Raw genomic sequence first — 24,363 nt, 5'->3', positions numbered from 1 at the left:
GAAGCCGGAGTACCTGGAGAAAACCCACACGCGTCAAAATAAAAAGGTAATTTTTTGGGAAAAAAAAGCCTTTCTATGAATGGTCATTTTTTAAAGAAACTGATACTTTACTATACATGGTCTTTTATTATTAAAAAAAGCCTTACTATGCAAGTCTTTGGAGTGTGGGAGGAAAACCGGAGTACCTGGAGGAAACCCACACAGGCCTGGGAAGAACATGCAAACTCCACACAGGTGGACTTGACCTGGATTTGAACCTAGGACCTGAGAGCTGTGAGGCCGATGCGCTAACCACTCGCTCCTCTGGGCCGGTTTTCACATTTTTATGAATTTATAATTTTAAAAAAATCTCCAGTGCTGAGTCCTAGTAGCAAGCGGAAGACATGGGAGTTGCTTCCGCTTGAAAAAAATATTTTAAAAATAAACATTTTCCCCAGAAAAAATCCGCGATGTAGTGAAATGCTGAGGGATTACTGTACAGTGGTACCTCGAGATACGAGCTTAATCCGTTCCGTGACTGAGCTCGTATGACAAGTTACTCGTAACTCGAGGTAAAGTTTCCCATTGAAATGAATGGGAAACAAATTAATTCGTTCCAACTCTCTGAAAAAAACACCAGAAACAGGATATTGGATTGAAAAAAAAGTTTTATTTCTTATAATTCGCCATATATTGACAAAGTAATAAATAACGAGTGGTTTAATAGAAATAAAGTGTTTAATCTAACTAAAATTGGGCAGATTTCGCCGAGGGGAGAGGGGCACAAAAGGGGCGGGGGGCTTCGTTTTTTTTCTTCCACAAAACGCACTCGTAAACGGAACAAACACTCCACCCTCACGTTCGCTATCGATGGGCTGTTTGCTGTCGTACTATTCCCTTCAAAATATTCAGAAAATGATGCACACAAATGTCCTCACAATCGAATAACGCACGACGAGCAGCAGTCTTTTATCAGCAATCGCGCCGCTGCTCATGTTGTTGTTGTTGTTGGGCCACCTCAGGCGCTTGAGGATTACCCTCAGCAGCGCTAGAGCTGTCACTGGAACGCGGATTAGTTCATCCAGGGGGTAGCCGGAGGTGTGGGGCAGTGCGAATATCTCCGGCTGGATGAAAAACGTAGGGCGCCACGTTCCTGGGTGGCAGCTCTGGGTGGTTTTGTTGGATTCGCATGGGAGCTTCGTGGCCGCTGGCTAGCGGCTCCTTTTAGCTTGTAGCATCTGTGTTCGCATCCCCTCGAACGGCGCCTAATGCCATTGCCTGTCGGCGTTGTGCGCACGAGTATACTTCATTACCCAGAAAGCCCTCTTTTCAACGCGCATGCGCGTTGTGCGTTTCCTGGTCTGAATAGCTCATCCGGTGCTCGTAAATATTGTTATACACGAAAGATATGCCAAAAAAAATGCCATGGCAACATGGCTTGGTCGCATCACGAAACTTTGACCGCATCACGGGCGAATTATTCGATCGAAATTTCCCCCGTAAGACGAGCATTCCGTATGACGAACGGTCGTATGACGAGGTACCACTGTACTTGAAAATACTCACCAAACACTTTATTCATGAAACAAAAAAAACAATAAACAAATAAAACATAAATAAAATAAATAAAATAATAATAAAAAAAATAAATGAAACATGACACATATCACATATCTGTACTTGAATATGCAATTGCAGCGCACAAAAATAGCACTTCTACAATTACCATTAAGCCTTAATGATGAAGGGAATATTTAGACATAAAAATGGACCCACCTTCTAGTCTGTGAAGGACAACTTTTGCATGGATTATTTTGCAAAATGTCGAGTTTTCCTCGTGGAATTTTGCTGCTCTTTTCCCACACGTAAATTCTGATGGAGACGCCATTGATAGCTGCTAACTAGGCTAAGTTAAAGAGGGCGCAAAGCTTCAAAGTTCTTCGACGACTTGAAGAGTTGATCCTGTGATATATGCTAACAGGCTGAGCTAAAGTAGGCCGCAAAGCTTCAACGAGGTCTTGAAAATGATTTTGGCGGATATTTAAGGTCATAAAGTAGCTTATGCCAGACACGTCGGGGACCCGTAGGTTAAGGTAGGTGGCGAAAACTGCGCATGCGCGGTGGCAGCGTCACTTCCTTCGATTTATAAATGTAAGAGAGTCGGAAATAGGAAATAATTAATCTTCAAATGTTCTGACGTGTGGTTTGAGCAATAAATGTTTGCGCAGGTTTTAATTAAATTGAAAATTAAATCAAACATAAATAACTTGAAGATTGCGTCTCAAAAGGAGGCGTCGCAAAACGCGCATGCGCAGAGAAAAATCGTCCTTGGTCATGATGCTGTTCTGTTTTGACGATTAGCATCACGGGAGAGGTAGTTCTTCATTGAAACGGTTTGAACTCGCAGGAATCAGTCTCTTATTTAGGTAACGCTCTCTCGTGGTCAGGAGAAAATTTGTTTAATTTTAATTTCATTATTCGTGGACATTGTACACAATAATTAAGACACTGTCAATCACAAGTTATCGAAGAAGCGCAGAAATTATATCAGAAAATTTGCAAATGTCTTAAAACCAAAAGGAAAAGTTTGTTTTTTCTTATATTAACATTATTCCCTCAATCTGGACCAACCACTAGATGTAAATTATAGTTCTTGATTTTCCCATTTTTAACGAATATTTGCAATTTTTTCATCCTTATTTTTTCTTTTTGTGTTTTAGTTCAATGAGTATTTAGTAAAATGTAAAAATAACTATATAAAAATGTTTTCTGTTTTCCACTTCAATTTTGAACATAAAAACATATTTCGTTTCCTTTTGAAATTAAATGATTAAAAGACATCTTCCCTCTGTAAGAAAAAAAGCTAAAATAAACATAGTTTTAGATCTATAAAAAATGTAAAATGCAAGGCTTGTCATTCAGTTCTCTGTTCATTTGGAATTAATAGGTAATGACGCTATAATTTAAATTGTGCCATACTGTTTGGACCGAGTGCACTTTCCCCCAGTCTTCCTGTCGGGGCCAGTCAATTGTCTTCATAACTATGGACTGAACAGGACAACAAGTTCCAGGCCAGACGGATGATCTACAAGGACTCTTAAACTGCTTTGTCTCGGAATCTTGCAGATGGCGATAAATCGAAACAAACTTCCGAGAATACTCGCATTATTGTTCAAATATACTGTTGCTCTGTTTACCTTATAAAGAAATTATTATGCTTATTGGTGCAAATTCTAATGCCGTTGTTTTGATTTACGATCCGCTCGGGTCACTTTTTATGCTTATTGTGCAAATTCTTACGCAGGTGTTCCGATAAAAACAGATTGTTGTGACAGTGTTTTTTATAACCTTCATGATGTTATTCGGTTAAGCTTATACAATTGTTCAAAACTGTTGAGACAGTTGTTTTTGCTTATGCAATTGTTTAAATCAGATTACCTTTGAATGTTTTGGTTATGTGCCGCTAAATCAGGGGTCACCAAACTACGGCCCGCGGGCCGGATACGGCCCGCCGGCACATTTGGACTGGCCCTCTGAACAATACCAGAGACGCTATCGGATTTATTTTATTTTATTTATTTATTTTTTTTGGGATGCGGCCCGCCGGCACATTTGGACCGGCCCTCTGAACAATACCAGAGATGCTATCGGAATTTTTTTCCTATTTGGCCTTGAAGACTGGGACGTTTTAATCTTGTGTTTGGTTCATTGCACCCCTGCTGAGCCCACAAATCATCCCAGTGAAGCGGGGCTTCGCATTGCTTCTTTGGTGACACGCGCGGGGAGAGTGTTTCCCTTTGATGCATGCGGGCACGTCCACCGTTGCATGCACGAGCAGTGTTACCGAGACATCTGGACGATCGCAGGTGAGGGCGGAGCCCTGGGACCATCGCGGACTATTCAAGCATATTAAAACTGCAACCTGTTTGAGAACGGAAAAATGGCGAAAAAGTTAGGTGAGAGAAAAATTGATTCAGAATGCAGGGTATTTAACCTGGAGTGGACAAACGATTATTTTTTTGTTCAATGCAAAGAAAAGGCTGTTTGTCTCATTTGTCAAGAGATGGTGGCGGTATTCAAAGAATACAATCTTTGCCGACACTATGAATCCCGTCACAAAGACAAGTACGATAGATTGCAAGGCCAAATACGAGCAGACAAACTCTCAAAGCGAAAAAGTGGACTACTATCTCAGCAGAACCAGGCATCCGTTCAGGCCAGCTTTTGGGTTGCTAAATTGATAGCAAGCAGCGGTAAGCCTTTCACTGACGGAGAGTTTGTTAAGAAATGTATGGATACTGTCGCGGAGGAGGTGTGTCCCGAGAAGAAAGATGCATTTAATGCCGTAAGTCTGTCGGTGAGTACAATGACCAGACGCGTTGAAGAAATCGGGAGTAATGTATATGCCCAGCTGCAGCAGAAGACGAAATAATTTGACTTTTTTTCATTAGCACTGGATGAAAGCACGGACGTGCAAGACACAGCGCAACTGCTCATTTTTATTCGTGGAGTTAGCGCAAACTTTGAGATTTGCGAGGATCTGGCAGCCCTCCAAAGTCTCAAAGGGACTACAATGGGAGAGGATATTTTTGACAAAGTGTGCCAAACCATGGAGAAGTTGGACCTGGACTGGTCAAAGCTAGCTAGCATCACGACTGACGGGGCTCCTAGCATGGTGGCCAAAACTCGCGGTCTAATAATGGGACGCATGAACCGGGAGTTGGGAAAAAAGGGGTCTCACCGCCCCGCTACGAGTCCACTGCCAAATTCACCAGCAAGCACTGTGCTGCAAAATGTTGACGTGGGATTCTGTAATGACGGTTGTGGTGTCGTGCATAAACTTCAGAGCAAAGGGAGAAGATTGTGCATGGCACAACAGAAAGTTAATGTTCCATGGCTTTTTTTTCTATGAAGAACCCAGAGAGAGTTATTTAGTTATTATTTATTTCATAAATAGTGTTATTTATTTCCTGTTTTTTCTGTGAAGAACTCAGAGAGGGTTATTTAGTTATTATTTATTTCATTAATAGTGTTATTATATGTTTCCTGACTTTTTTTCTGTAAAGAACCTGGAAAGGGTTATTTGGTTATGTGTGGCTTTCTGGAAAACAATTAAAAAAAATTAAGCTCCCCTACGATCGTCACACTTTTTCTGTTACAAACTGACACCGGCCCCCCATCAGAGAAGGGAAAAGTTATGTGGCCCTCACAAGAAAAAGTTTGGGGACCCCTGCGCTAAATGGACCGAAGAGTATGCCGCTCGTCAGAATGCCTTGTGGACTGAGACGACGTCAAAAGGTATCTCCTTCGAAGTTGTAAGCAGCTATGTTGAAAGATGTTTTCCTATTTTAATTAAATATTACTAATAATGAATTAAAAGGTTTGAATCATTATTCCAACAAAGGGAAGAATCATTTGTTGAAAATATCTCTATATAGTTATTTTTACATTTTACAAAATACTTATTGAACTAAAACACAAAAAGAACAAAATTGGAGGGAAAATTGCAAATATTCGTTAAAAATGGGAAAATCAAGACATAATTTACATCTAGTGGTTGGTCCAGATTAAGGGAATAATGTAAATAAAAGAAAAAACAAACTTTTCCTTTTGGATTTAAGACACCTTTGAGAAATTGCTAATTTTCTGATATAATTTCTTAAAATGTGCTTCACCGATAACTTGTGATTGCCAGTGTCTTAAATATTGTGTACAGTGTCCACGAATACTGAACTTAGAATGAAACAAATTTTCTCCTGACCACGAGAGAGCAGTACGTAAATAAGAGACTGATTCCTGCGAGTTCAAACCGTTTCAATGAAGAACTACTTCTCCCGTGATGCCAATCGGCAAAACAGAACAGCACCATTATCAAGGGCGATTTTTTTCTGCGAATGCGCGTTTTGCGACGCCTCCTTTTGAGACGCGATCTTCAAGTGATTTATGTTTAATTTAATTTTCAATTAAATTCAAACCTGCGCAAACATTTTTTTGCTCAAACCACATGTCAGAAAATTTGAAGAATAATTATTTCCTATGTCCAACTCTCTTACATTTATAAACATAATGCATCGAAGGAAGTGACGCTGCCACCACGCATGCGCAGTTTTCGCCACCAAACTTAACCTATGGGTCCCCGTCGTGTCTAGCTTCAGCTACTTTATGACCTTAAATATCAGCCAAAATCCTTTTCAAGACCTCGTTGAAGCTTTGTGCGCTACTTTAGCTCAGCCTGTTAGCATATATCAAAGGAACAACTCTTCAAGTCGTCGAAGAACTTTGAAGCTTTGCGCCCTCTTTAACTTAGCCGAGCTAGCAGCTATCAATGGCGTCTCCATCAGAATTTACGTGTGGGAAAAGACCAGCAAAGTTCCACGAGGAAAACTCGACATTTTGCAAAATAATGCATGCAAAAGTTGTCCTTCACAGACTAGAAGGTGGGTCCATTTTTATATCTATATATTCCCTTCATCATTAAGGCTTAATGGTAATTGTAGAAGTGCTATATCTGTGTGCTGCAATTGGAAATTCAAGTACAGTAATCCCTCAGCATTTCACTACATCGCGGATATTTTCTGGGGAAAATGTTATTTGTTTTTTAAATTATTTTTCAAACGGAAGCAACTCCCATGCCTTCTGCTTGCTACTAGGACTCAGCACTGAAGATTTTTATTTTATTCTAAGTTCATAAAAATGTGAAAAGTGGCCCAGAATTTACTTTTTTATTTTGACGCGTGTGGGTTTTCCCCGGGTACTCCGGCTTCCTCCCACATTCTAAAGACATGGTAGGCTGATTGGACACTCTAAATTGCTCCTAGGTATGAGTGTGAATGGTTGTGTGTCTTGTTGTGCCCTGCGAATGAATCAGGGTGCCCCGCCTCTGGCCTAAAGTCAGCTGGGATAGGCTCCAGCCCCCCCCCGACTCTGATGAGGATAAAGCGGTTCAGAAAATGAGATGAGATTAAAGAATCCTTTGGGTTTAATAAAACAAAACATTTTTAAACATTGAAATGTGTAGGTGTGCTCTTAATTGTACTTTAATTTTGAAGGTGAACTCTTTTTTTCCTCAAACTGTTGATTACAATGCGGGTCACCCGCGAGCGCTATACTTATTCCTTGTTAATTAAACATTTGCTGTGGCAGCCAGCATATTTAAGGAATACCTTGACATACGAGTGTCCCAATTTACGGAAAATTTAAGAAACGGGCTAAATTCCGAGCAATTTTTTTCCTTGAGATATGAGACAAATTGGAGATACGAGCTTATTGAGATGGTTCCGGGTGGTCAAAAATGTGTGGGTGTGTATAGTCATTTGAGTTGATTTCAGTTAAATTTCAAGTTCATGTCATGTTTCGAGCCTAACCACCGCCAATATAAGTATAAGACTTACATTCCCAGTCTAACCTAAAGGACTTCTCGTTAGATAGACAGATTATGAAACATATAATTTATTTTCGTGTCTTTGCAGGTTTCATAGAATATCTTGGTCCTGATGGGAAAGAGTCTGTTGGCCTTAAAAAGGAACTTGAGCTCCCCCAAATCAAAGGGGAGGAGCCAGAGTTCTCTCAACAACAAATGAGAGATGAGCGACTTCCAATCAAGAAGGAGGAAGATGATGTCACCTGGTCATTTGGCGAATTCCTGAAGAGGGAAGAGGATCTGGGCGTGACCAGCAGAGGGGCGGAGCCTGCACACACCTTAACGTTACCCCAAATTAAAGAGGAGGAGCCAGAGTTCCCTCAACAGCAAATCAAAAAGGAGGAAGAAGATGTCACCGTGTCAACTGGTGAGCCTTTCAAGAGTGAAGAGGATCTGGGCGTGGCCGGCAGAGGGGCGGAGACTCCGAACGGCAGCTCAGCAGAAGGGCAAGCAGACAATTTAATTGCTCCGTTATCAGATACCGAAGACTTGCTTTATGACAATGAAGGTCTTAAGGACGGCAAACTCTGGAAATGCTCTCAGTGTGGAAAGACCTTTGGGAAAAAGTCTACCTTTAAAGCACATATGAGGAGCCACACTGGGGAGAAACCCTTATGTACAGTTTGTGGTAAAAGATTTACAGAGAAGGGAAACTTAAAAACGCACACGAGAACACACTCAAGTGAAAAACCATTTTCGTGTTCAGTTTGTGGTCAAAGATTCACACAGAAGGGACACGTAAATAGTCATGCAAGAACCCACACTGGTGAAAAACCATTTTCGTGTTCAGTTTGTGGTCAAAGATTCACACAGAAGGGACACGTAAATAGTCATGCAAGAACACACACTGGTGAAAAACCATTTTCGTGTTCAGTTTGTGGTAAAAGATTTAAAGAGAAAGGAAGCTTAAAAATCCACATAAGAACCCACACTGGTGAAAAACCATTTTCGTGTTCAGTTTGTGGTAAAAGATTTAACGAGAAAGGAAGCTTAAAAATACACACAAGAACCCACACTGGTGAAAAACCATTTTCGTGTTCAGTTTGTGGTCAAACATTTTCCGAAAGGAGAAGCTTAAAAAAACACTTATTAACCCACACTGGAGAACAATGTTTTCCTGCTCAGTCTCTGGCCACAGATTCGCTACAACAGCCCAATTAAAAAGCTACACAATTCAAAAACCTTTTCCAGGTGCAGTTTGGTGAGTAAAATATGGCCATATTCCTAAATAATATTTCAATTGTGGGCCAAGTTCTGATATCTGAAAAGCTCCAGTGTTTGTTTTTAAGCTCCAGTGTTTGTATTTAATCATAAAATGCTGCTAGGAAGTGGATTTTACCCCAGTTTAATTTTTGGCGTTTCACCATTGACGTCCATCGCTGTCTTTTCCCGGGAAAAATCACCCCCCTGGCCTGGTTGTAATGTCTCAAAAGCGCCAGTATTTGTATTCAATCAATAAATGATGCTAGGAAGTGGAATTTACCTAATTTTAGTGCATTTTTTGTCATTTCACGTATGGACGTATCGGCGTTCATCGCTGTCTTTTTACCGGGGAAATGATACTCCGGGCCCGGTTCTAATGTCTAAAAAGCTCCAGTATTTGTATTTAATCAATAAATGCTGTTTTCGGCTGGATTTTACCCCACTTTCTGGCAATGTTTGCCCGTACGCCATTGACGTTCATCGCTGTCTTTTCCCGGGAAAATCACCCCCTGGCCTGGTTTTAATGTCTGAAAAGCTCCAGTATTTGTATTTAATCGTGAAATGCTGCTAGGAAGTGGATTTTACCCCATTTTTGTGCATTGATTTATTGATTATTTTTTTATGTGTTGCAGCTGTAGCTGCAGTAGAGGTTTTATAGCCATAAAATAGTTTTTGAGGGTTGGATTGATACGTTGAAGGCGCTACCAGAAAATTCACCGCCCGCCACTGGTATGTATGTACAGTGGTACCTCGAGATACGAGCTTAATCCGTTCCAGAACTGAGCTCGTATGACGAGATTCTCGTAACTCGAGCGGATGTTTTCCATTGAAATGAACGGAAAAAGAATTAATTCGTTCCAGCCCTCTGAAAAAACACAAAACAGGATATTGGATTGGAAAAAATGTTTTATTTCTTCTAATTCACCATCTATTAACAAAGTAACACATAACTAGTGGTTTAATAGTAATAAAATGTGTTTAATCTAACTAAAATTGGGCAGATTTCGCCGACAGGAGACAGAGACGTTTGGGGGGGTGGGGTTCGTTTTTTTCCCACGACAACGCACTCGTAAACGGAACAAACAAATTTAAATTAACTTGGATTAATATATACAGACACTCAAACATACGTTTAATGTAACTTTACACAAAACTGAATTCTAATTTTGTTTTCATTTTTTTTACCTTCGTTCTGGCCGGGTTAGCTGTTTGCCACGCATCTGCCCTCACGTTCACTATCGATGGACTGTTTGCTGTTGTATTGCCTTCAAAATATTCCCAAAATGATGCACACAAATGTCCTCACAATAGGATAAAGCACGACCACTTGCCAACGAGAAATAGTCTTTAAAGAACGGACGCGGTACCTTTCCCAAGAAAGAATAACAGGAAATGACATAGCTGAGCTTCCCACGTATTGATTGTGGGTAATGAAGTTTTATTCTGAGAAAGGTATGGGTGTTGTTTGCAGGAGTATACTTCATTACCCAGAGAGCCTTCTTTTTGCATGCGCGTTGTGAGTTTCCTGGTCCAAGAAGGAACTCGTTTGAATTATTCGTTCCGTGCTCGTAAATATTGTTATACACGAAAGATATGCAAAAAAGACCTGGCTTGGTTGCATCACGAAATTTTGACCGCATAACGGGCGAATTATTCGATCGAAATTTCCCCCGTAAGACAAGCATTTTGTATGACGAGCGGTCGTATGACGAGGTACCACTGTATATGTATGTATGTGTATTGGATTGGATAACTTTATAACTTTATTCATCCTGTATTCGGGAAATTTCATTGTGACAGTAGCAAGAAAAGGCATAGTTATAAGTTAGACAGTACAGTCGCAAAGGCCACACAACAACAAAGCAAAACTACAAAGCAAATCAAAGTAAATGGAAACTGGAAACAAAAACTGGAACCACACACAGGAAGTCTTCCACAAGATGGGGAACTTCTGCAGACTGTGACCGAGGTAGAGAATATGCAGATTCACTCTTCCAAGCTTATCCGCACAGTTCCTCAGTAGTCTGGAGCTGAAGACAACAGTAGCAGAGTAGGGCCCTTCGACTTTGTTGCTAGTAAGCGCCGACAGCTCTTCCATCTTATCCCACGATGGAACAGTTGGTCAGAAGCGTTGCCTCTTCTCCCGACACTTTTGTCCAGCTCTGAATCCCCGGCGGCATCGAGGTGTTGCTCCTTCCGCTGCGTATTGTAACAGCTAGTCCCATGTGTGTGGCAGCGTAGGTATGGCTGAATGGTTCCAAAAAAAGAAGTAGCTGAAAGAAGCCAGGCTAACAGAACAAGGAAAGTTGTAAAAACATTAAAGTATAAAGTACAAAGTAAAGTAAAAAGGAATATATTAAGAAATATTAAAATGTAATTTAAAAAAAGATAGGAGGGCTGTAAATAACGAAAAACAAGAGTGTACAGAGCTACTTCCACTGGCTCCCGCGTGAACGGCGCCATCTTGGTATCCACATACATACCATCTTGGTATGTATGTGTATGTATGTGTATGTATGTGTGTATGTATGTATGTGTGTGTGTATGTGTGTGTATGTGTGTGTATGTGTGTGTATGTATATGTATGTATATGTATGTATATGTATGTGTTACACCCTGCATTTGATCTTGACACACAGGGGGAAATAATCAGAACAGTGAAATGTTGTTGTTACTTCAATCCAACTTTTACTGTAATCATTCAACACAAAAACCCATAACATACAATTACACCCATATATATACATTATCAACATGTTAGAACCCAAAACATAATGTACAATTACACCTATATATATAAATATATATATTATCAACACTTTAGAACCCTGTTGGAGTAATCATTATTATAAATGTGTTTGCAATGCTTATTTAGGAATATAATGCCTTATAATATACATGCTTACTATATCAATCATTATATTTGCTTATTAGGAATAGTAATGCTCATCCTAAATGTGTAACTATATTAAACAATATATATATATATATATATATATATATATATATATATATATATATATATATATATATATATATATATATATATATATATTGTTGATCGCTTTTATGTTAGAGTTAGAATTAATGTGTTTTCAACGAAGACAAACGCTTACTCCAAGGTCACTCTCCAGGACAGCTGGCTCCAGCTAGAGACTTAACAATTCACTGAGTCCTTGCTCCGAGGACTGATTACTGGAAGCTACACCTCAACCCTTTCCCCAGGTACAAGTTCCAGGATCTACAAGGACTCTTAAACTACTTTGTTTACCTTATAATGAAAATATTATGCAATTCCTCATGCCATTGTTTGGGTGCCTTGTTCAACTTTTATGCTCACTTCGGCAATTCTCGCACTGTTGTTTTTCTAGATTACATAAACATGTTTTTCGAGTGTCGCGATTAAATACAATGATTCAGTTACTGCAATTAAGAATGCCTTGTGGACTAAGACGACGTCACAAGGTATCTCCTTCGAAGTTGTAAGCAGTTATGTTGAAAGATGTTTTTCCTTTTTTAATTAAATACTACTAATAATGATTCAAAAGGTTTTAATCATTATTCCAACAAGAACCAATTTAAGAAATAAAGTACACACATTCCAACACAATTGATGGTTATTCTAGATTAAAATACAAAAACTATATTTTAAAAAATGCTGTCATTTTAAAGCCGGCTTTGTGTAGAAATAACGAGGTGAGAAACCCAAGACCATTTGTATTCATGTACAAATTCGAGCCCATCATCGACGTGTAATCTAAACACATTGGACACAGAATGTTCGCCAAACATTTAGACTGAAACAAACCTTAAAAAGTCAGAAGGAGAACCTTAAGAGACAACTGTGTTGGTGTGGGAAGGGGTGATGATGGCTTCATCAGTTTATGAATGTAGAACAAATGTATTCTGTGAACTTCCTCACGTATGAAGTCGCATGCCGTGATTCTAGGCCTGGATGACCTGGCAAAAAAAAAGTCTTTCAGAAATTTTGCTTACAAAATGTGTTCTCAGTTAATGACAACCTTAAGAAATGTTTCATTTTCCTTTATTATTCATTTCAAACGTGCATTTTCAGTAACTACTGATTGACAGTGACACGTTAGTTTTTCCCAATTGCTAATTCAGAAAATCCAACTCGCGAAAGCAAAAGGCCACATTCAATTAAACTTGCTCCCATTTGTCAAAACCTCAAACCCATTTCAGTCATAAAATCAATTCACACCTCACAATCCTCCTTTCTCATCATTTGAAACTAAGTCACTGAATTTCACAACCTAAACACGTTTTCATTCAGTTGTGGAACTTCTTCCACAACTTTTAAATTCATTCATTCATCTTCCATATTCCATACAGCCACAAAAATGGGACCTGCAACCTTGAACAAAGCATGCACGTGTGACATACTAGAGTGTTTGATCTATTTGTGTGACATGCTAGAGCAGGGGTGGCCAACCAGTCAGAGACTAAGAGCCACTTTTTTTACTGTGTTACTGCAAAGAGCCACATCATACATGGGCACACACAGACCTCTGCTCCACTGTTCCCTCTAAGCTGCGCGAGTGCGCAATTGCGCACTACTCTCGTCTTCTCTGCGCAGCAGCAATCCTATGGCGCGCAGTAAAAAAAAAACAGATTTTTTTTTTTTAATTTTTTTTTTTTAATTTTTTTTTTTTACCCCTTTCTTCATGATGGAGCCGTTTAAGCGGCAGCCAGTGGCAGTAGCTCTGTCCACTTAGTTTTACAGCATGTTTTACATGAAAAATTAGAGGGAACATTGACATGCACCTGCTTGTGGCAGGTGTGATACCGGTGTGCCCATAGCGAGCAATGATGATGTCGTGACCGGATGATTCGCCTAAAGACGTTTCGCCGACGGACGTTTGACAGACGGACAGGTCTCCGAATGAACGTTCGTTCAAACAGCGTTTAATGATTAAATACAAATACTAGTATTTGTATTTAATCATTAAACGCTGTTTTCAGCTGGATTTGACCGAATTTGAGAGCATTTTGAGCCGTTTGGCGAATGGACGTATATGGAATTTTTTTTGCCTCCATCGCGATATCATCACGACATTTTACCGAGGAATTCACTTCCCTGGGCTCGGTTCTAATGTCCAAAGAGCTCCAGTATTTGTATTTAATCATTAAACGCTGTTTTCGACTGGATTTGACCGAATTTGAGAGCATTTTGAGCCGTTTGGCGAATGGACGTATATAGACGTTTTTTTGCCTCCATCGCGATATCATCACGACATTTTACCAAGGAATTCACTTCCCTGGGCTCGGTTCTAATGTCCAAAGAGCTCCAGTATTTGTATTTAATCATTAAATGCTGTTTTAGGATGGATTTGACCCGATTGCTGTCATTTTACGGCTCGGTTCTGCTACATCTGCCCGCCCAAGAGTGCTTATTCCCAGGCTGCCATTGATGGTAGACTAACATTGATTTTTACTATAATTTGGACAACACCGGCGGCGGGCCGGATTAAAAATCCTAACGGGCCGTATATGGCCCGCGGGCCGAGGTTGAAAAACTTGTACACACACGATCCGGGGGCGGGGCGAGCGCGCGAATCCCGTTTCGGCGAAACCTCCGTTCGGCCGAATGAACGTTCGGCGGAACGTCCATTCGGCGACCTGCCCGTCTGTCAAACGTCCGTCGGCGAAACGTCTTTAGGCGAATCATCCGAGTACCGATGATGTCGCTCACACTGGTACTCAGTGCGCTCAGGGAGGTTGACTTTCTGCTCAGACCAACGAAAAATTAGAGGGAACATTGCTCTGCTCAGCCAGATTTATTGAAAATGACCCACAGCAAGATAATGACAGTTTTTTTTTTCAACAGTTAACATTGTGTGCACTGTCACACACACACATAAACTCTCAGTTAAAGCAAGTCCACAAACAAAAATATAACAATTTTCAATGACATTTTTCTCTTACTATGCTGCTTAGTGGGACTTCTGGCATTCCTTGTCCTGAACAATCCTCCTCAAATCTGGCTTGTATTCCGTTGTTGCCACTCGAAGCAACTCTTTCACATGAGTGTCAGTCAAAACAGATCGATGCTTTGATTTCACATGTTTCAGGGTGGAAAACACAGACTCGCAGACGTACGTTGACCCAAACATCGACAGGATCTTTAGCGCAGCTCGTTTGATGTTGGGGTATTTTTCCATCGGAACACGTTTTCAGAACTCAATGGTCCCTTCCCTGAAAACAGCTTTCAGTTGATCCTCCTCTTAAAGATCAATCATCTCCAACTCCGCCGCAGCCTCATCTGTGACGAGCGGGATTTTCAAACAGTCCATTCCGCATTAAATGGGTCGACAAGGAACGTAATCTGTGGTCTTTTCAGTTGTAGATCACGGAAGCGGGTCACAAAGCTTTCGTGCAAGTTTTCAATCAGCGTTGCATATCTGTCTCTTTTCTTTTTCAGGGCGGCACTGGTGACATGTTCACTGGCTTTCAGCAGAGTGGGAAAATGCGTTAAATCATTTTTTTGAATTTGCGTCTTGAACTGTTTCAGTTTGTTGATAAACGTACAGCGCCGTATGTGGCGATAGTGCGGTATTTGCTGAAGTTGGTGGATCTCGTGAATCTAGCGGTCGGGTAAATTAATCTCTTGAATGGGGTTGTTACGGTGTGTTTGACCATGGTTTACACTTACGCCTTACGCCAGAATATCGCTTAAAGAGCCGCATGAAATCAGCCAAAGAGCCGCATGCGGCTCTAGAGCCGCGGGTTGGCCACCCCTGTGCTAGAGTGTTTGATTTATTAATGATTGCATGTAAAGAAGGTACAACGAGTTTGGATTGAATGTGTGTATCGGTGTTCGATTGTTGATCCTTTGATCCATATGACAAGTGTGGGGCATGTTAAAGAAGATCGGTATTCGATTATTGATGTCTTAGCAAATAGCTTGAGGCACGGGAGATGTGTTGAATCATTACAGTAAAAGTTGGATTGAAGAAACAACAACATCTCACTGTTCAGATTATTTCCCCCTGTGTGTCAAGGTATGCTGTTTGTTGTAAAGGCTGGTTGAGTTTGGGGTTTGTAATATAAACTGTTTAGCGTGTGAGAAAAGAGATAATGGTTATTAATGTTTATTTACTTTTGAATTACGGGCGTGAATGTGCGAATCTCGGGTCATGCACATGGAATAGCATTTAGCATGCTACCTTCGGCCACCATCATCATTGACAGTGTCTATAACGGTCATAGAAAGGATGTTATATTATTGATATTGAATTGTTTGCCCTGTTGAATAGATGAGAAGTTGTAAAAGGAAAAGATATAACAAGTTATGACCGTGTGTTGAACGAGTGTGTGTGTATTGTGTGTATATATATATATATATATATATATATATATATATATATATATGTGTGTATATGTATATGTGTATATGTATATGTATATATATATATATATATATATATATATATATATACACATATACATATATACGTATATATATATATGTGTGTGTGTAATTGTACATTATGTTTTGGGTTCTAACGTGTTGATAATGTATATATATGGGTGTAATTGTATGTTATGGGTTTTTGTGTTGATCATTACAGTAAAAGTTGGATTGAAGAAACAACAATGGATCACTGTACTGATTATTTCTCCCTGTGTTTCAAGATCAAATGCAGGGTGTAACATTTTGGAGGCACCGCTGGGATTGCTGTTCAGATGTCAAGTGTCCATGACCTGCTCACTGAATTCTGAGCCAGCTAAATCCCCACAAAACCAGACAGATGGCAGTGAGAGGAGGTGTTGCTGTTTAAGAAGAACTGGAAGTTGGCGGTTGAGTACTTGTCATCTGAGGCCAATACGAGATCATCAGAGGGACAGTAAAGACGTGCCAGTTCACAGTTCACTCCTGTACAGTCAACAGAACTTTTGTATAAAGTTTCCTGCAGTGATTTTTAACGTCCACTAGGCGTCAGTATTCTGCGAAGCAGTGGGTCACTGTATGGAAACGACAAGTGATGCTAACAAACCCATCACTCGTAGTGAGTCAATACAATCATTACGGTATACAGAGTTTTAATTAAAAACACAAAAAGCAAACTGAAAACCTGAGCCAAAAATCAAAAATTACACCCCCAAAAATTAAAATGAACAAAAAGCCGCAAGACGCAGTAAGGCATGGGTTAACGAGACATGGAAAACAGGTGGGTGACACACAGGGGAGGCAACCACAGGTGAAAGCAATGTACAATCACAACGATAAGTTTCAAGCATCAATATTTTTTTCATACTAATGATTATACATAAGAATATTGAATATTATCTGTTTGTTCAACATTAAAATAAAATTTAAAAAAAAACAGTTCATATTTGACTTCATATACCGACTGCCAGGTCTATTTACATACAAATCAAATCAGTTCGGATAAATATAAAAAGCGAAAAGAACTACTCCAAAATAAACCCAAAGTCGGTTCTTATAGTTAAAAAAAGGAAAATAATGTAGTTTACAAAGCAAATAGAAAATTCTGAAGAAATGAAATAAAACAACATTTGACTTGTTTTACTCTTTTGCAAAGAGACAAATTCACAGCAGACTAATTTTATCAACATAATTCAAAAATGACACGAGGGATTCTCGTCATTTTTGCCAATTAATAGATAACATTCACACACACACGTTTGTTTCTTTTAAGTCTTATGAATAAATCCTTGGCAACAAACGTAGTATTATGAATTAATAAGTATTTTTAACCAATGTGTTGAACCACAAATTGAGCAAAGAAAGGGCTTTTCGCCAATGCGGGTTGTTAAGTCTTCTTTTCAGGTTCCTTTCTGTGAAAATGTTGGAACATTAAGCTTCTCCTTTGGGAAAATGTTCGACCACAAACTGAGCAGGAAATTGTTTTTTCACCAGTGTGGGTTCTTATGTGGGTTTTTATCGTTCCCTTATCTGCAAATGTTTTACCATCTGGTGTCATCATGTTGGAGTAATCATTATTATAAATGTGTTTGCAATGCTTATTTAGGAATATAAAGCCTTATTAAACATGCTTACAATATTAATCAATATATTTGTGTTGATCGCTGTGCTTTTATGTTAGAGTTATTGGCTTTAATAAAAGCCATTTTAATGCATCTCTTGCTAAAGTAAGGACTGTGGTTAACATCAAGAGGACAGGGAATGGCCTTGGGCATGGAGAGGGCTCACAACAGGTGCTCTTGGGAACCAAGGACTGTTTTGGGAAGATTCGACAAGACCTACAATTGTTTTGATAACTGTACACAATTGTTGCGAGACTCTATGAATGTTTAGACTTCTGTGGGGCATGGCATTGAAGTCTTATGAATAAATTAGCGAAGCGGACTTCGAGTGGTTAGAATAATCTTGACCGTACGAGCGGGTGGATGTGTTCTCTTCTTGCAAGAATTAAATGGTGATGTGACTACAGATGCCTTTTTTATTGAAAGCTGAATTTGGAAAAACCTAAGGATAAATCTAACAGTTCCCTTATCTGCAAATGTTTTACCACAAACTGAACACGAAAATGTTTTTTCCCCAGCGTGGATTCTTGTGTTTTTGGAAACCTTGCTTTTGAGAAAAGGCTTTACCGCAAACTGCACACGAGAATGGCTTTTAACCTGTGTGTGTTCTTGCATGAATAGTTAAGTTTCTCTTGTTTGTAAATGTTTTACCACAAACTGAACACGAAAATGGTTTTTCACCAGTGTGGGTTATTGTGTGCGTTTTTAAGCATTGCTTTCGAGAAAAGGCTTTACCGCAAACTGAACACGAAAATGGTTTTTCACCAGTGTGGGTTCTTGTGTGTATTCGTAAAACTTGCTTATGAGAAAAGGCTTTACCACAAACTGAACACGAAACTGGTTTTTCACCAGTGTGGGTTCTTGTGTGCTTTTTTAAGGATCCCTTCTCTGTAAATCTTTTACCACAAACTGAACACGAAAATAAATTTTCACCTGTGTGTATTCTTGCATGATTATTTAAGTGATGCTGTTGAGAAAAGGCTTTACAGCAAACTGAACACGAAAATGGTTTGTCACCTGTGTGTGTTCTTGCATGACTATTTAAGTGTCCCTTCCACGTGAATCTTTGACCACAAACTGAACACGAAAATGGTTTTTCACCAGTGTGGTTTCTTGTGTGCGATTTTAAGTGGCGCTGTTCAGAAAAGGCTTTACCGCAAACTGAACACGAAAATGGTTTTTCACCAGTGTGGGTTCTTGTGTGCCTTTTTAAGTTTTGCTTGTGTGTAAATCTTTGACCACAAACTGAACACGAAAATGGTTTTTCACCAGTGTGGGTTCTTGTGTGCCTTTTTAAGGTTTTCTTCTCTTTAAATCGTTTACCACAAACTGAACACGAAAATGGTTTTTCACCAGTGTGGGTTCTTGTGTGTATTTTTAAGGTTTTCTTCTCTTTAAATCGTTTACCACAAACTGAACACGAAAATGGTTTTTCACCAGTGTGGGTTCTTGTGTGAATTTTTAAGGTTTGCTTGTGTGTAAATCTTTTACCACAAACTGAACACGAAAATGGTTTTTCACCAGAGTGTGTTCTTGTGTGCGTTTTTAAGTGATGCTGTTGAGAAAAGGCTTTACCGCAAACTGAACACGCAAATGGTTTTTCACCAGTGTGGGTTCTTGCATGACTATTTACGTGTCCCTTCTGTGTGAATCTTTGACCACAAACTGAACACGAAAATGGTTTTTCACTCGAGTGTGTTCTCGTGTGCGTTTTTAAGTTTCCCTTCTCTGTAAATGTTTTACCACAAACTGTACATGATAAGGGTTTCTCCCCAGTGTGGCTCCTCATATGTGTTTTCAAAGTAGACTTTTTCCCAAAGGTTTTTCCACACTGAGAGCATTTCCAGAGTTTGCCATCCTTAAGACCTTCATTGTCATAAAGCAAGTCTTCGGTATCTGATAACGGAGCAATTAAATTGTCTGCTTGCCCTTCTGCTGAGCTGCCGTTCGGAGTCTCCGCCCCTCTGCCGGCCACGCCCAGATCCTCTTCACTCTTGAAAGGCTCACCAGTTGACACAGTGACATCATCTTCCTCCTTTTTGATTTGCTGTTGAGGGAACTCTGGCTCCTCCTCTTTAATTTGGGGTAACTTTAAGGTGTGTGCAGGCTCCGCCCCTCTGCTGGTCACGCCCAGATCCTCTTCCCTTTTCAGGAATTCACCAAATGACCAGATGACATCATCTTCCTCCTTCTTGATTGGAAGTCGCTCGTATCTCATTTGTTGTTGAGGGAACTCTGGCTCCTCCTCTTTAATTTGGGGTAGTGTTAAGGTGTGTGCAGGCTCCGCCCCTCTGCTGGTCACGCCCAGATCCTCTTCCCTTTTCAGGAATTCACCAAATGACCAGGTGACATCATCTTCCTCCTTCTTGATTGGAAGTCGCTCGTATCTCATTTGTTGTTGAGGGAACTCTGGCTCCTCCTCTTTAATTTGGGGTAGTGTTAAGGTGTGTGCAGGCTCCGCCCCTCTGCTGGTCATGCCCAGATCCTCTTCCCTTTTCAGGAATTGACCAAATGACCAGGTGACATCATCTTCCTCCTTCTTGATTGGAAGTCGCTCGTATCTCATTTGTTGTGGAGGGAACTCTGGCTCCTCCTCTTTAATTTGGGGGAGCTCTAGTTCCTTTTTAAGGCCAACAGACTCTTTCCCATCAGGACCAAGATATTCTCTGAAACCTGCAAAGACACGAAAATAAATGATATGTGTTGGAGTAATCATTATTATAAATGTGTTTGCAATGCTTATTTAGGAATATAAAGCCTTATTATAAACATGCTTACAATATTAATCAATATATTTGCTTATTAGGAATAGTAATGCTCATCCTAAATGTGTAACAATATTAAACAATATATATATGTGTTGATCGCTGTGCTTTTATGTTAGAGTTATTGGCATTAATAAAAGCCATTTTAATGCATCTCTTGCTAAAGTAAGGACTGTGGTTCACAGCAAGAGGACAGGGAATGGCCATGGGCATGGAGAGGTCTCACAACAAGTGCTCTTGGGAACTGCGAACTGTTTTCGGCTTCGGAGGGCTCACGACAGGTGCTCTTGGGAACTGAGGACTGGGAGCCTATCCCAGCTGACTTTGGGCCAGAGGCGGAGGGGGGGGGGCACCCTGAATTGTTGGCCAGCCAATCGCAGGGCACAACAAGACAGACAACCATTCACACTCACACTCATACCTAGGAGCAATTTAGTGTCGAATCAGCCTACCATGTCTTTACAATGTGGGAGGAAGCCGGAGTACCTGGAGAAAGCCCACACGCGTCAAAATAAAAAGGTAATTTTTTTGGAAAAAAAAGCCTTTCTATAAATGGTCATTTTTTAAAGAAACTGATACTTTACTATACATGGTCTTTTATTATTAAAAAAAGCCTTACTATGCAAGTCTTTGGAGTGTGGGAGGAAACCGGAGTACCTGGAGGAAACCCACACAGGCCTGGGAAGAACATGCAAACTCCACACAGGTGGACTTGACCTGGATTTGAACCTAGGACCCGAGAGCTGTGAGGCCGATGCGCTAACCACTCGCTCCTCTGGGCCGGTTTTCACATTTTTATGAATTTATAATTTTAAAAAAATCTCCAGTGCTGAGTCCTAGTAGCAAGCGGAAGACATGGGAGTTGCTTCCGCTTGAAAAAAATATTTAAAAAATAAACATTTTCCCCAGAAAAAATCCGCGATGTAGTGAAATGCTGAGGGATTACTGTACTTGAATATGCAATTGCAGCGCACAAAAATAGCACTTCTACAATTACCATTAAGCCTTAATGATGAAGGGAATATTTAGATATAAAAATGGACCCACCTTCTAGTCTGTGAAGGACAACTTTTGCATGGATTATTTTGCAAAATGTCGAGTTTTCCTCGTGGAACTTTGCTGCTCTTTTCCCACACGTAAATTCTGATGGAGACGCCATTGATAGCTGCTAACTAGGCTAAGTTAAAGAGGGCGCAAAGCTTCAAAGTTCTTCGACGACTTGAAGAGTTGATCCTTTGATATATGCTAACAGGCTGAGCTAAAGTAGGCCGCAAAGCTTCAACGAGGTCTTGAAAATGATTTTGGCTGATATTTAAGGTCATAAAGCAGCTTATGCTAGACACGTCGGGGACCCATAGGTTAAGCTAGGTGGCGAAAACTGCGCATGCGTGGTGGCAGCGTCACTTCCTTCGATTTATAAATGTAACAGAGTCGGAAATAGGAAATAATTAATCTTCAAATGTTCTGACGTGTGGTTTGAGCAATAAATGTTTGCGCAGGTTTTAATTAAATTGAAAATTAAATTAAACATAAATAACTTGAAGATTGCGTCTCAAAAGGAGGCGTCGCAAAACGCGCATGCGCAGAGAAAAATCGTCCTCGATAATGGAGCTGTTGCTGTTTCGCCGATTGGCATCACGGGAGAAGTAGTTCTTCAATGAAACGGTTTGAACTCGCAGGAATCAGTCTCTTATTTAGGTAACGCTCTCTCGTGGTCAGGAGAAAATTTGTTCAATTTTAATTTCAGTATTCGTGGACATTGTACACAATAATTAAGACACTGTCAATCACAAGTTATCGAAGAATCGCAGAAATTATATCAGAAAATTTGCAATTTCTCAAAGGTGTCTTAAACCCAAAAGGAAAAGTTTGTTTTTTCTTTTATTAACATTATTCCCTCAATCTGGACCAACCACTAGATGTAAATTATATTTCTTGATTTTCCCATTTTTAACAAATATTTGCAATTTTTTCATCCTTATTTTTTCTTTTTGTGTTTTAGTTCAATGAGTATTTAGTAAAATGTAAAAATAACTATATAAAAATGTTTTCTGTTTTCCACTTTAATTTTGAACATAAAAACATATTTCGTTTCCTTTTGAAATTAAATGATTAAAAGACATCTTCCCTCTGTAAGAAAAAAAAGCTAAAATAAACATAGTTTTAGATCTATAAAAAATGTAAAATGCAAGGCTTGTCATTCAGTTCTTTGTTCATTTGGAATTAATAGGTAATGAAGCTATAATTTAAATTGTGCCATACTGTTTGGACCGAGTGCACTTTCCCCCAGTCTTCCTGTCGGGGCCAGTCAATTGTCTTCATAACTATGGACTGAACAGGACAACAAGTTCCAGGCCAGACGGATGATCTACAACAGGGGTCTCAAACTTGCGGCCCGCGGGCACACTGCGGCCCTCGGGACGATAATTTGCGGCCCCCGTCTTAATATGAAAGATCGATATTTTTTTTTTTTTAATTTTTTTTTTGTATTTTTTTTTTTTTTTACCCCTTTCCCCATGATGGCGCCGTTTAAGTGGCAGCCAGTGGCAGTAGCTCTGTCCACTCATGTTTTTCTTGTTTTACAGCATGTTTTACATGAAAAATTAGAGGGAACATTGACATGCACCTGCTTGTGGCAGGTGTGATACTGGTGTGCCGATAGCGAGCAATGATGATGTCGTGACCGGATGATTCGCCTAAAGACGTTTCGCCGACGGACGTTTGACAGACGGACAGGTCGTATTAGTATTTGTTAGTTTAATGATTAAATACAAATACTAGTATTTGTATTTAATCATTAAACGCTGTTTTCAGCTGGATTTGACCGAATTTGAGAGCATTTTGAGCCGTTTGGCGAATGGACGTCTATAGACGTTTTTTTGCCTCCATCGCGATATCATCCAGTATTTGTATTTAATCATTAAATGCTGTTTTAGGATGGATTTGACCCGATTGCTGTCATTTTACCCCTCGGTTCTGCTACATCTGCCTGCCCAAGGGTGCTTACTCCCGGACTGCCATTGATGGTAGACGAACATTGATTTTTACTATAATTTGGACAACACCGGCGGCGGGCCGGATTAAAAATCCTAACGGGCCGTATATGGCCCGCGGGCCGAGGTTGAAAAACTTGTACACACACGATCCGGCGGGGCGAGCGTTCGAATCCCGTTTCGGCGAAACCTCCGTTCAGCCGAATGAACGTTCGGTGGAACGTCCATTCGGCGACCTGCCCGTCTGTCAAACGTCTGTCGGCGAAACGTCTTTAGGCGAATCATCCGATTACCGATGATGTCACTCACACTGGTACTCAGTGCGCTCAGGGAGGTTGTCTTTCTGCTCAGACCAACAAAAAATTAGAGGGAACTTTGGTTCGGAGCTGAATGAACCAATCATGGTGAGGTATACGGCTCTGGAGGGCGGGACATCGGCCGGGCTGTCCAGTGCCTCGCTCACTCACTCATTCATTCCTCCAATCAGCTGGGCGGAGGAGAAGCCGTGAGGCCGATCACTCCGCTCGGCGCGCACACTCCTCCGCTGCTCTCAGCATAGAACTGAATGAGGCGCTATGATCCGTGATCCAGCCTGTGTCAGTGTCTGTAGCCATCTCCGCGATTGAAACGGAGAGCGAAAGTGCACATGCGCCACAAACCCGCGCGACTGAATGTGAAAGATCAACCCGAGACTCATTCCAAGTGGAAAAACATATTACAGAGCCCCAGAGATGTCTCTTTCAAAGCCTGCCGTGAAGAGAAAGGTCGGTGATGAGCACAGACAGTTTCAAGAAAAGTGGGGAGTGCAATATTTCTTTGTTGAACACAGGGGCACCCCGACGTGTCTCATTTACACTGAAAAAGTTGCGGTGCACAAGGAATACAATTTGAAACGTAATTGTACTACGAGACATGCTGAGGAGTACAAAAAATACCAGGGAGATGAGAGAGCCAACCAGGTTGCCAGTCT

At 40.4% G+C, this 24,363-nt stretch overlaps 1 protein-coding gene and 1 pseudogene across 2 annotated transcripts in view; one reads left to right on the top strand and one right to left on the bottom strand.

The window, feature by feature from the left end:
• Positions 1–24,363, top strand: part of LOC144065907 (uncharacterized) — a 215,196-nt pseudogene that overhangs the window by 28,411 nt on the left and 162,422 nt on the right. The gene's annotated exons all lie outside the window — the stretch shown is intronic.
• Positions 12,272–21,742, bottom strand: LOC144065940 (uncharacterized). Its single transcript, XM_077589185.1, has 3 exons — positions 21,448–21,742; positions 19,643–20,308; positions 12,272–12,562 (listed from the first exon to the last, which is right to left on the bottom strand). Exons 1-3 carry the CDS (start codon positions 21,557–21,559, stop codon positions 12,480–12,482), a joined length of 861 nt encoding a protein of 286 aa, XP_077445311.1. The 5' UTR covers positions 21,560–21,742; the 3' UTR covers positions 12,272–12,479.

This window comes from Stigmatopora argus, chromosome 20, assembly GCF_051989625.1.
Source record: "Stigmatopora argus isolate UIUO_Sarg chromosome 20, RoL_Sarg_1.0, whole genome shotgun sequence".
Lineage (NCBI taxonomy): Eukaryota > Metazoa > Chordata > Actinopteri > Syngnathiformes > Syngnathidae > Stigmatopora > Stigmatopora argus.
The sequence above is the reverse complement of the archived record's forward strand: the minus strand, read 5'-3'. Positions and strand labels throughout refer to the sequence as shown.

What these genes read in the sequence shown, in the direction of transcription:
- LOC144065940 (XM_077589185.1), bottom strand. Translation starts at nt 21,559, where the DNA reads ATGGCGTCTCCATCAGAATTTACGTGTGGGAAAAGAGCAGCAAAGTTC. An exon ending in TGTCCTTCACAGACTAGAAG is followed by an intron (nt 20,309 to 21,447) that starts GTGGGTCCATTT and finishes GTGTCTTTGCAG; the next exon opens with GTTTCAGAGAATATCTTGGT. An exon ending in TGATGTCACTGTGTCAACTG is followed by an intron (nt 12,563 to 19,642) that starts GTGAGCCTTTCA and finishes TTTTTTTGCCAG; the next exon opens with GTCATCCAGGCCTAGAATCA.